The sequence below is a fragment of the Bombina bombina genome, chromosome 4, assembly GCF_027579735.1.
Source record: "Bombina bombina isolate aBomBom1 chromosome 4, aBomBom1.pri, whole genome shotgun sequence".
In the NCBI taxonomy this organism is placed as follows: domain Eukaryota; kingdom Metazoa; phylum Chordata; class Amphibia; order Anura; family Bombinatoridae; genus Bombina; species Bombina bombina.
Window position 1 is genome coordinate 793,755,347 of NC_069502.1, and position 13,406 is coordinate 793,768,752.

Genomic DNA, 13,406 nt, shown 5'->3' on the forward strand with positions numbered 1-13,406 from the left:
CCGCCTCTAGTTCTTCCAAGAGTAATCTCCAAGATTCTGAAGGAATGCTAGTTTGTTTTGCTGGTAGCTCCAGCATGGCCTCACAGGTTTTGGTATGCGGATCTTGTCCGGATGGCCTCTTGCCAACCGTGGACTCTTCCGTTAAGACCAGACCTTCTGTCGCAAGGTCCTTTTTTCCATCAGGATCTCAAATCCTTAAATTTAAAGGTATGGAGATTGAACGCTTGATTCTTAGTCAAAGAGGTTTCTCTGACTCTGTGATTAATACTATGTTACAGGCTCGTAAATCTGTATCTAGGGAGATATATTATAGAGTCTGGAAGACTTATATTTCTTGGTGTCTTTCTCATCATTTTTCCTGGCATTCTTTTAGAATTCCGAGAATTTTACAGTTTCTTCAGGATGGTTTGGAGAAAGGTTTGTCTACAAGTTCCTTGAAAGGACAAATCTCTGCTCTTTCTGTTCTTTTTCACAGAAAGATTGCTAATCTTCCTGATATTCATTGTTTTGTACAAGCTTTGGTTCGTATAAAACCTGTCATTAAGTCAATTTCTCCTCCTTGGAGTTTGAATTTGGTTCTGGGGGCTCTTCAAGGTCCTCCGTTTGAACCTATGCATTCGTTGGACATTAAATTACTTTCTTGGAAAGTTTTGTTCCTTTTAGCCATCTCTTCTGCCAGAAGAGTTTCTGAATTATCTGCTCTTTCTTGTGAGTCTCCTTTTCTGATTTTTCATCAGGATAAAGCGGTGTTGCGAACTTCTTTTGAATTTTTACCTAAGGTTGTGAATTCCAACAACATTAGTAGAGAAATTGTGGTTCCTTCATTATGTCCTAATCCTAAGAATTCTAAGGAGAAATCATTGCATTCTTTGGATGTAGTTAGAGCTTTGAAATATTATGTTGAAGCTACTAAGAATTTCCAAAAGACTTCTAGTCTATTTGTTATCTTTTCCGGTTCTAGGAAAGGTCAGAAGGCCTCTGCCATTTCTTTGGCATCTTGGTTGAAATCTTTAATTCATCATGCTTATGTCGAGTCGGGTAAAACTCTGCCTCAAAGGATTACAGCTCATTCTACTAGGTCAGTTTCTACTTCCTGGGTGTTTAGGAATGAAGCTTCGGTTGATCAGATTTGCAAAGCAGCAACTTGGTCTTCTTTGCATACTTTTACTAAATTCTACCATTTTGATGTGTTTTCTTCTTCTGAAGCTGTTTTTGGTAGAAAAGTACTTCAGGCAGCTGTTTCAGTTTGAATCTTCTGCTTATATTTTCAATTTTTTTCATTATAAAATTTAAACTTTATTTTGGGTGTGGATTATTTTTCAGTGGAATTGGCTGTCTTTATTTTATCCCTCCCTCTCTAGTGACTCTTGCGTGGAAAGATCCACATCTTGGGTAGTCATTATACCATACGTCACTAGCTCATTGACTCTTGCTAATTACATGAAAGAAAACATAATTTATGTAAGAACTTACCTGATAAATTCATTTCTTTCATATTAGCAAGAGTCCATGAGGCCCACCCTTTTTGTGGTGGTTATGATTTTTTTGTATAAAGCACAATTATTCCAATTCCTTATTTTTTATGCTTTCGCACTTTTTTCTTATCACCCCACTTCTTGGCTATTCGTTAAACTGATTTGTGGGTGTGGTGAGGGGTGTATTTGTAGGCATGTTGAGGTTTGGGAAACTTTGCCCCTCCTGGTAGGAATGTATATCCCATACGTCAATAGCTCATGGACTCTTGCTAATATGAAAGAAATGAATTTATCAGGTAAGTTCTTACATAAATTATGTTTTTCTTCTATAAGGTACGACGAGTCCACGGATTCATCCTTTACTTGTGGGATACAATACCAAAGCTACAGGACACAGAAGAATGGGAGGGACAAGACAGATGGTTAAACAGAAGGCACCACTGCTATAGCCTCCGAAGAAGCAAAAGTATCAAATTTGTAAAATTTGGAAAAGGTATGAAGCGAAGACCAAGTTGCAGCCTTACAAATCTGTTCAACAGAAGCATCATTTTTAAAAGCCCAAGTGGAAGCCACCGCTCTAGTAGAGTGAGCTGTAATCCTTTCAGGAGGTTGCTGTCCAGCAGTCTCGTATGCCAAATGGATGATGCTTTTCAGCCAAAAAGAAAGAGAGGTAGCTGTAGCTTTTTGACCTCTACGTTTTCCAGAATAGACAACAAACAAAGAAGATGTTTGACGGAAATCTTTGTTTGCTTGCAAGTAAAACTTCAAAGCACGAACCACGTCCAAGTTGTGCAACAGACGCTCCTTCTTAGAGGAAGGATTAGGACACAGAGAAGGAACAACAATTTCCTGATTAATATTCCTATTAGTAACAACCTTAGGAAGGAATCCAGGTTTGGTACGCAAAACCACCTTATCAGCATGGAAAACAAGATAAATCGAGTCGCATTGCAATGCAGATAGTTCAGAAACTCTTTGAGCCGAAGAGATAGCAACTAAAAACAGAGCTTTCCAAGATAGAAGCTTAATATCTATGGAATGCATAGGTTCAAACGGAACCCCTTGAAGAACTTTAAGAACTAAATTCAAACTCCATGGCGGAGCAACAGGTTTAAACACAGGCTTGATTCTAACTAAAAGTAACAAACAAACCTGCACAACGGAGCACCCTTGGGGAAGTTAGATGATTCTTTAAAGGTGTGAGTTAGGCACAAAATAGAGAGAGGGTATAAAGTTAATTTCCACAGTGGGATAACTCTATCTTTTATAGTAGATTCCAGACGGCAGCCATTGTTCCCTGTGTGTCTGCACACACACCCATGATCACAGGAAATCCAGAGAGGGAACAAAAAAACAGCGCTCCAAGCCCAGAAAAAAGTAAAAAGTTCAGCTTTATTCCAACATGATTAAAAACATGCAAAATTTGTAAAAAGTGGTCAGCACAGTTGTGCAAAATACAAGTAAAAGAACAGGTGCAAAAAACAGCAAACGTTTTGTGCTTCACGCACTTGATCACTGCTATTTTGCACAACTGTGCTGACCACTTTTTGCATGTTTTTAATCATGTTGGAATAAAGCTGAACTTTTTACTTTTTTCTGGGCTTGGAGCGCTGTTTTTTTGTTCCCTCTCTGGATTTCTTGATTCTAACTAAAGCCTGACAGAACGACTGAATGTCTGGAACATCTGCCAGATGCTTGTGCAGTACAATTGATAAAGCAGATATCTGTCCCTTTAAGGAACTAGCTTAGCTGATAGCCCCTTCTCCAATCCTTCTTGGAGAAAGGACAAAGTCCTAGGAATCATGATCTTACTCCATGAGTAGCCTTTGGATTCGCACCAATAAAGATATTTACGCCATATCTTATGATAAATTTTCCTAGTGACAGGCTTTCGAGCCTGAATCAAGGTATCTATGACCGACTCAGAGAAACCCCGCTTGGATAAAATCAAGCGTTCAATCTCCAAGCAGTCAGCCACAGAGAAACTAGATTTGGATGCTGGAACGGACCTTGAACCAGAAGGTCCTGTCTCAGTGGCAGAGACCATGTGGAAGAGATGACATGTCCACCAGGTCTGCATACCAAGTCCTGCGTGGCCACGCAGGTGCTATCAAAATCACTGAAGCTCTCTCCTGTTTGATTCTGGCAATCAAACGAGGAAGGAGAGGAAATGGTGGAAACACATAAGCCAGGTTGAACGACCAGGGTACTGCTAGAGCATCTATCAGTACTGCCTGAGGATCCCTTGACCTAGACCAGTAACAAGGAAGTTTGGCGTTCTGACGAGACGCCATCAGATCCAATTCAGGTGTGCCCCATTGCTGAATCAATTGTGCAAACACCTCCGGATGGAGTTTCCACTCCCCCGGATGAAAAGTCTGACGACTTAGAAAATCCGCTTCCCAGTTCTCCACTCCTGGGATATAGATTGCTGATAGATGGCCCAAAACATCCACAAGGGCCCTCAGGAGTTGGAGCTTGCTGCTTGCTGAGTGAAAACAACTGCGCATCTGAGGCACGAAAATAGGCCCCGCCCATCTCACTCGATGTCTCTACAGCCTCAAAGAACCGCACCAGAGCGGTTTCAAACCCTCAATAAAGTTTGCCCAAAAAACGTTATTGCCCACAAAACGTTAACAGCACTCCCAATTAATAAAAACGTTTGCCCACAAACATTCAAAACTCAGTGTCAACCATTTTTTAATTAGCCCCTTATGCAAGCTTAGTAATGCCTTTCTATAGCTCTTAGGATTACTGCTTTTTGATATTGTTACTCCACCTAGTGGCAATCCTTTGTCTCTACATTTAGGTTGATTTAGTTGTTTTTTTAAAGCCTAATATTTCTATCTTTTATTATTTTACACGTTTATATTGATTATTTAACTGACTTAAAACCACAGTGTCATACAATTGTATCAGCAGTTCCTGTTTCAGCATAAATGTGAGTAATAAATCATCTAAGGGCCAGCAGAAAACTGATGTAAATAGCACAGTACAGGTGCCCCTCGGTTTACAACGGTTCAATTTGCACTGTTTCAGAATAACAACCTTTTTGTCCGCTTGTGTTGCAGCAAATCCAAGCAAGCTGAAATTAATCGGGTTAACCAGACCTGAGCTATCGAGCAGATTTCAAAGGAACAAGATCTTCCGGTCTATAAATAAGTCCAGATTGGAATGCATAGAAAGAACTGTTTGCAGAAAAATGCAAAATAAGTCTGTGTTGTGATTATTTTATTAGGTTTATAATGCGGTTTTGCATTTAAAGTCTTCATTTCAAAGCTTTAAAAATAATGGATTAGGTTTTACTTATGACAATTTTGAGAGGGGCCTGGAACCTAACTCCCTCACTTCCCGTTGACTTACATTATAAACTGGGTTTCAATTTACAACAGTTTCGATTTACAACCATTCCTTCTGGAACCTAACCCCGGCGTAAAATGAGGGCTACCTGTAATTACTAAAAACTGTAACATGCACAGAATATAATTCTCCACTATAATGTGCACAATCCATAGCCTTATAGGGGCCGATTTATCAATTTCTCGCGGACATGATTCGCTACATACGCTGTCTGCATTTATCATTGCACAAGCAGTTCTAGTGAACTGCTTGTGCAATGCCGCCCCCTGCAGAAACGTGGCCAATTAGCTGCTAGCAGGGGGTGTCAATCAACCCGATCGTACACGATTGGGCGGATTGATGTCCGCCGCCTCGGAGGAGGCCTATGAGCTGAACTTACTGATATTATATTGAGATGATGTCAGTGCATATCATCAAAACTTTCAGTTTTATTTGTTAAAAACATGATTTATTTTGCAAATATAAGGTTTTACATTTTAATGAGAACTATCGAAAGGAACATGTTATGTTATACACCATAATCCCATTAATTCACATCACTTTACACTGGAGAAAGTCCCACAAACATTTTAAAGTGTCCCAGTGCACTGCGATACTCAGGGCTCAATTTATCAAGCCGTTCGCCCAGCTCAGACTGCAGGTTCTCAAAAGAGAAATACTAAGAAATAAGTGTAAAATTTTAGTTTCTATATAAATTACTCTCTAGGTTCCCCTAATCTCATCTGCTGAGGACAATTATGGACTGCGTGTGATGTTAAAGTAACTATTTAACAGGGTTTAAAGTCTCTATATTCCACACAGATTGTATACACACTGTCACTTATTATCCTCAGCAGGAGAGATTAGATAAGAAAGACTTACGGCTAGATTATGAGTTTTGCGGTAAGAGGGGTGAGGTACTAACTTGCACTTTATTCTCACCGCTCACTTACCTACAGCGCTGGTATAACAGGTTTTTACAAACCTGGCATTAACAGGCAAGAAGTGAGCATAGAGCAAAATTGTTCTCCATACCGCACTCCAATACCAGCGCTGCTTAAGTCAGTGGTGAGCTGGTTGTACGTGCTTGTGCACGATTTCCCCATAGACATCAATGGGGAGAGCCGGCTGAGAAAAAGTCTAACACCTGCAAAAAAAAGCAGAGTAAAGATCAGTAACGCAGCCCCATTGATTCCTATGGGGAAACGAAATTTATGTTTACACCTAACACCCTAACATGAACCCCGAGTCTAAACACCCATAATCTTACACTTATTAACCCCTAATCTGCTGCCCCCAACATCGCCGCCACCTACATTATACTTATTAACCCCTAATCTGCCTCTCCGGACATCGCCACCACCTACATTATACTTATGAACCCCTAATCTGCTGCCCCCAACATCGCCAACACCTATATTATATTTATTAACCCCTAATCTGCTGCCCACAACATTGCCAACACCTATATAAAGTTATTAACCCCTAATCTGCCGCCCCCACTATAATAAACATATTAACCCCTAAACCTCTGTACTCCCACATTGCAAACACTAGTTAAATATTAACCCCATAATCTGCCGCCCGTAACATCGCCGCCACCTACCTACATGTATTAACCCCTAATCTGCCGTCCCCAATGTCGCCACCACTATATTATATTTATTAACCCCTAAACCTAAGTCTAACCCTAACACCTCCTAACTTAAATATAATTAAAATAAATCTAAATAAAACCTACAATTATTACCTAAATTATTCCTATTTAAAACTAAATACTTACCTATAAAATAAACCCTAAGCTAGCTACAATATAACTAATAGTTACATTGTAGTTATTTTAGGGTTTATTTTTATTTTACAGGCAAGTTTGTATTTATTTTAACTAGGTAGAATAGTTACTAAATAGTTATAAACTATTTACTAACTACCTAGCTAAAATAAATACTAATTTACCTGTAAAATAAAACCTAACCCAAGTTACACTAACACTACACTACAATTAAATAAATTCCCTAAATTAAATACAATTAACTAAATTCAATAAAATTAGCTAAATTACAAAAAACAAACACTAAATTACAGAAAATAAAAAACAAATTACAAGATCTTTAAACTAATTACACCTAATCTAATAGCCCTATCAAAATAAAAAAGCCCCTCAAAAATAAAAAAAAAACCCTAGCCTAAACCAAACTACCAATAGCCCTTAAAAGGGCCTTTTGCGGGGCATTGCCCCAAAGAAATCAGCTCTTTTACATGTTATTTTTTTACAAACAACCCCCCCAACAGTAAAACCCACCACCCACACAACCAACCCCCCAAATAAAACCCTAACTAAAAAAACCTAAACTCCCCATTGCCCTGAAAAGGGCATTTGGATGGGCATTGCCCTTAAAAAGGCATTTAGCTCTATTGCTGCCCAAAGCCCTAACCTAAAAATAAAACCCACCCAATAAACCCTTAAAAAATCCTAACGCTAACCCCCGAAGATCCATTTACCGGGAGAAGTCTTCATCCAAGCGGAAAGATGTCCTCAACGAAGCCAGCAGAAGTGGTCCTCCAGATGGGCAGAAGTCTTCACCCAGACGGCATTTTCTATCTTCATCCTTCCGATGCGGAGCGGCTCCATCTTCAAGACATCCGGCGTGGAGCATCCTCTTCAATCGACGTCTTCTTGCTGAATGAAGGTACCTTTAAGTGACGTCATCCAAGATGGCGTCCCTTAGATTCCGATTGGCTGATAGAATTATTTCAGCTAATCGGAATTAAGGTTGAAAAAATCCTATTGGTGATTGAACTTCAATCCTATTGGCTGATCCAATCAGCCAATAGGATTGAGCTTGCATTCTATTTATTTTAATTATATTTAAGTTAGGGGGTGTTAGAGTTGGACTTAGGTTTAGGGGTTAATAAATATAATATAGTGGCGGCGACGTTGGGGGCGGCAGATTAGGGGTTAATAAATGTAGGTAGGTGGCGGTGATGTTAGAGATAGCAGATTAGGGGTTAATAATATTTAACTAGTGTTTGCGATGCAGGAGTGCGACGGTTTAGGAGTTAATATGTTTATTATAGTGGTGGCGATGTCCGGAGCGGCAGATTAGGGGTTAATAATTTAATTTTAGTGTTTGCGATGTGGGAGGGCCTTGGTTTAGGGGTTAATAGATAGTTTATGGGTGTTAGTGTATTTTTTAGCACTTTAGTTATGAGTTTTATGCTACGGCTTTGTAGTGTAAAATTCATAACTACTGACTTTAAAATGCGGTACGAATCTTGACGGGATAGGGTGTACCGCTCACTTTTTGACCTCCCAGGACAAGCTCGTAATACTGGCGCTATTACAGTCCCATTGAAAATAGACTATATGCAAATTGCGTAAGTTAATTTGCGGTAAGGCCAAAAAAGTGTGCGGGTACCCCTAAATCTGCAGCGGTAGTGAAAAAGCAGCGTTATAACCTGATAACGCTGCTTTTTCAGTATAACGCAAAACTCGTAACCTAGCCAATAGTTTTTAACACGACAGCTCACAATACTTTATAGAAACTGATGAGAATTGGAAAGCCCAACATTTTCAGTGACATCACAGTAAGAGGGGACAAAATAAATAAGAGCATATTGCAAAATAGTTTTAATACATGCAACTGAACAATGTATAGTAATGTAAGTGTTATAATGTCCCTTTCACCCCTTAGCTGCTGAACTATTTCACACCCTTTGCCGAGCAGTTTCAGATCTTTTTGATGCTGCTCACAATTAAGTATAACTCAAAGTCTTTTTTTTTGTGAGAAACCCACACAAACTATATATTGTTTTATCAGCAGACCCAGTAGATTCAAACTGTTATTTTACATATATATCATGACATGCAAGATCTACAGCAAGGGGTGTTTATTAAATTTTTTAAAACAAACATTTAAAAAATAAGTTAAAGGGACAGTATACACCAATTTTCATATAACTGCATGTAACGAATGCAATGAACAGATACTGATATAAACATCCAATATAAAACCTTTTAAGAACTTAGTTAGAAGTTTAGCACTGTTGATAAGGTTAAGATAGAACACCCAGTAAAAGGGGCAGGGAAAACAAGAAGAGAAGACACTCCCCCCTCCCCGGCATATGAAAAGACAGAATAGTCAAATAGAAGACAGCAGAAGACTGTAAACGCAAGTACACAACTGATACTTTGGGGCTTATTCAAGAGTCTGAAAATCAGCACAATGTTATTAAAAAATAAGCAAAACTATTACAAAAACACTCACAGATGGGCTTTACAAATGGATTATCTACAAAACAGTTATGCAAAGAAAAATCTGGTGTACAATGTCCCTTTAAAAATGGAGAATAATTAAGCATTTTTTCTTTTTCTTAGACTTTTTAAAAAAAATGACATCATATCGTAACATGACATTTTTACTGCATTGTCTCAGTTGTTCAAACTTCATAACAAGATATTGTATTTATATAATCAATCAATTAAAAATCAAAAGTAAAAAAAAAGTTTTTGTTATATTTCTGCATAATTGTTTTATGTAGCCAGGGGGCTATATTCATCCTGACAATGACTTTTGGGGCCTATTGCACTTCTGATGTTAATGTAGGGGCTCACCTTATACAGCTATACAACTGGTCAATTTAAATTCCAGCTAGGGAAATGCTGTCATTTCAGTGATCACCTATTAGACACTCAACAGTACCTACATTTCAAAGAAGGGTTTATCAACATGCAAATAAAGGCCTTTGGGTATATTTATATAACTTTGATCACGTAAATGCACATTTTATTTATACCATGTGATCACCTGACTATTCAAAGCTATATAGGAACCCTAGACCAACCCCAGGAATGACAAACACACAGGGCCACCTCATAACTAATGGACATTAAACACTATATACATGCTAAACAGAATGCTGCATTCAAATAAAATAATAGTCTGAGAAAAGCATGTTGATGTATTTTTTATTTAATTTGTTGTTTATATATTGACAAAATAAGTGTAAACTTTTAGTGTTTATAAAGCAATGGGTATTGCCATGTTGTAACTTAAAGGGACACTAAACCCAAAATGTTTCTTTCATGATTCAGATAGAGAATACAATTTTAAACAACTTTCTAATTTACTTCTATTATTTAATTTGCTTCCTTCTCTTGTTATTCTTTGCTGAAAGGATTATCCAGGTAAGCTCAGGAGTAGCAAAGAACCTATGTCCTAGCTGCTGATTGGTGGCTGCAGAAATATTACAATTGTCATTGGCTCACCCATGTGTTCAGTTAGAAAACAGTAGCGTATTTCTGCTCCTTTAACAAATGATACCAAGATAATTAAATTAGATAATAGAAGTAAATTAGAAAGTTGTTTAAAATTGTATTCTCTATCTGAATCATGATAGAACATTTTTTGGTTTCATGTCCCTTTGTTACCTTCTCTGCTGTGGCCAATTAGGGATAGATATAAATAGGTCACTAGAGTGCGCAGCCAATGGCTGTGAGGAATATAACAGTGCTCTGCATTTCCATTTCTAACAGGAACTGAAAAACTCACAATTGCAGAATATATATATATATATATATATATATATATATAAATAATGTTATATTGCTATCTCAAAGTGTTTAATGTCCATTTAAAGGGACATAAAACCCTACATTTTTATTTCTTAATTCAGATAGCGCATCCAATTTTAAACAAATTTTCATTTACTTTTATTATCACATTTTAAGCTCTGGGGTGTGCACATGTCTGCAGCTATATATGGCAGCAGTTTTGCAACAATGTTATTCATTATCAAGTGCACTAGATTGCAGGACTATTTCCTGCCATGTAGTGCTTCAGGCATGTGCACGCAGCCTACCTAGGTATCTCTTCAAAAAAGAATAACATGAGAATGAAGCAAAATTGATAACAGAGGTATATTGGAAACTTTTTCAAAATTGTATTCTCTATATGAATAATGAAAGAAAAATCTTGGGTTTCATGTCACTTTAACGTGCAAAAGAGACTTAAACAGATCCAACTCTAGGTATAAGAGGTTAAGCTCTGATTTCCCTTATTTCCTTTAATATGAACTTTTCGATGAGGAATAAGATGCGACTTCTGAGTAAAACATTTCCCACATTCAGAACATGAAAATGCCTTTTCTCCTGTGTGAATTTTCTGATGATCAATAAGGGTTGATTTCCGAGTAAAACATTTGCCACACTCAGTACAGGAAAATCCTTTCTCTCCTGTATGAATTTTCTGATGCGTAATAAGATGTGATTTCAGAGTAAAGCATTTTACACAGTCAGAGCATGAAAATGCTTTCTCTCCTGTATGAATTGTCTGATGCTGAATAAGAGTTGATTTCCGAGTAAAACTTTTGCCACATACAGAACAGGAAAATGGCTTTTCTCCTGTATGAATTTTGTGATGAGTAATAAGATGTGATTTCAAAGTAAAACATTTCCCACATTCAGAACATGAAAATGCTTTCTCTCCTGTATGAAGTTTCTGGTGATGAATAAGCGTTGATTTCAGAGAAAAACATTTTCCACAGTCAGAACATGAAAATGCTTTCTCCCCTGCATGAGTTTTCTGATGCCTTATAAGATCTGATTTCAGAGTAAAACATTTCCCACATTGAGAACATGAAAACCCTTTCTCTCCTGTATGAATTTTCTGATGATTAATAAGAGTTGATTTCCGAGTAAAACATTTACCACAGTCAGAACATGAAAAAGCTCTCTCTCCTGAATGAATTTTCAGATGCTCAATAAGATATGATTTCTTGGTAAAACATTTACCACATTCAGAACATAAATTTCCAACGTCACTCCTTTGAATGTGAAGAAAATTAAAAGAAACATCAGCACTCTGACTATAACTAGAATTATTTAGGTTTGTGAATTCTCCTGTTGATAAATACAAAAGGGAAAAAAATGAATTATTAATGACATGACATAATTATTTTATTTTGAGAACATTTTAACTGTTCTGAACCAGTGTCTACCACAAGGGTTAAGGACAGCCTATGATCCCTTTACATTTCCTCAGCTCTATTCTAAGGCTTAAAGGGACAGTCTACACCAGAATTGTTATTGATTTAAAAGATAGATTATCCATTTATTACCCATTTCCCAGTTTTGCATAACCAACACAATTATAATAATATACTTTTAACCTCTGTGATTATCTTGTATCTAAGCCTCTGCAAACTGCCCCTTTTTTCAGTTCTTTTCACAGACTTGCAGTCTAGCCAATCAGTGCCTGCTCCCAGATAACTTCTCGTGCATGAGCACAGTGTTATCTATATGAAATACGTGAACTAACACCCTCCAGTGGTGAAAAAATGTTAAAATGCAATCTGAAAGAGGTGGGCTTCAAGGTCTAAGAAATTAGCATATGAACCTCCTAGGTTAAGCTTTCAACTAAGAATACCAAGAGAACAAAGCAAAATTGGTGATAAAAGTAAATTGGAAAATTGTTTAAAATTACATGCTCTATCTGAATCATGAAAGTTTATTTTGGCCTAGACTGTCCCTTTAAAGGCAATTTACTAGTAATTAGTGATTTTTTTTTTAAGGATGCTTCAGGAAACTTTGTAAATGACTGAAATAAATAGAAATGCTGCTGTAATATTTTTGGCTATTTTTCGAGAAAAAAAAAATTAAATTGTGTTCACAGACAATTTTTGTAATACAATCATTTCAGTTCCAAAACGTAGTTTTATAACTATTGTTTGTGTGCAGAAAGCATTGACCTTTATTTTTTTAGAATGTTGCATTTCAGAATTAAGTGTGACTTTAGTCTTAAAGGGACAGTCAAGTCCAAAAAAAAAAACTTTCATGTTTTAAATAGGGCATGCAATTTTAAACAACTTCCCAATTTACTTTTATCACCAATTTTGCTTTGTTCTCTTGGTATTCTTAGTTGAAAGCTAAAACTAGGAGGTTCATATGCTAATTTCTTAGACCTTGAAGACTGCCTCTAATCTGAATACATTTTGACCACTAGAGGGCATTAGTTCACATGTTTCATATAGATAACATTGAGCTCATGCACGTAAAGTGACCTAGGACTGAGCACTGATTGGCTAAACTGCATGTCTGTCAAAAGAACTGAAACAAGGGGGCAGTTTGCAGAGGCTTAGATACAAGATAATCACAGAGGTAGAATGTGTATTATTATAACTTTGTTGGTTATGCAAAATTGGGAAATGGGTAATAAAGGGATTATCTTTCTTTTTAAACAACAAAAATTCTGGTGTTGACTGTCCCTTTGACATCTATTCACAAAATGATACAAAAGAAAAGAAGGCGCCTTCTGGTGCAGCACAGTTACACTTATAGATAAGTGTGTACAATATACATTTAGTACTCACAAGTATGGCAGCACCCAATTGTGATTAGTAGCGCTTCCTAGGATCTCCCAGTGTCTGCGCTCACTGATCCCAGGTATAGAGTCAGCGACTCTCTGCTTCCCGGAAGGTGGTGGTTTAGAGGATGTGATCAATTGCAACATAAACTTAAAAACGGTTTATTAAAAGTTGCAACTTCATAAAAACAAGGAGTTATTGCACTCTCTTCTCTAACAGAATTTCTAC

At 37.2% G+C, this 13,406-nt stretch overlaps 1 protein-coding gene across 3 annotated transcripts in view; it reads right to left on the reverse strand.

Moving 5' to 3' along the window:
- Positions 1-8,690: 8,690 nt before the first annotated feature.
- Positions 8,691-13,406, reverse strand: part of LOC128656994 (oocyte zinc finger protein XlCOF6.1-like) — a 54,530-nt gene continuing 49,814 nt past the window's right edge. For all 3 annotated transcript variants that reach the window (XM_053711207.1, XM_053711205.1, XM_053711206.1), the window contains one exon: positions 8,691-11,715. In XM_053711207.1, coding sequence (XP_053567182.1) covers positions 10,841-11,715 — 875 coding nt within the window. In that variant the 3' untranslated portion in view covers positions 8,691-10,840. The remainder of the gene's footprint in view (positions 11,716-13,406) is intronic.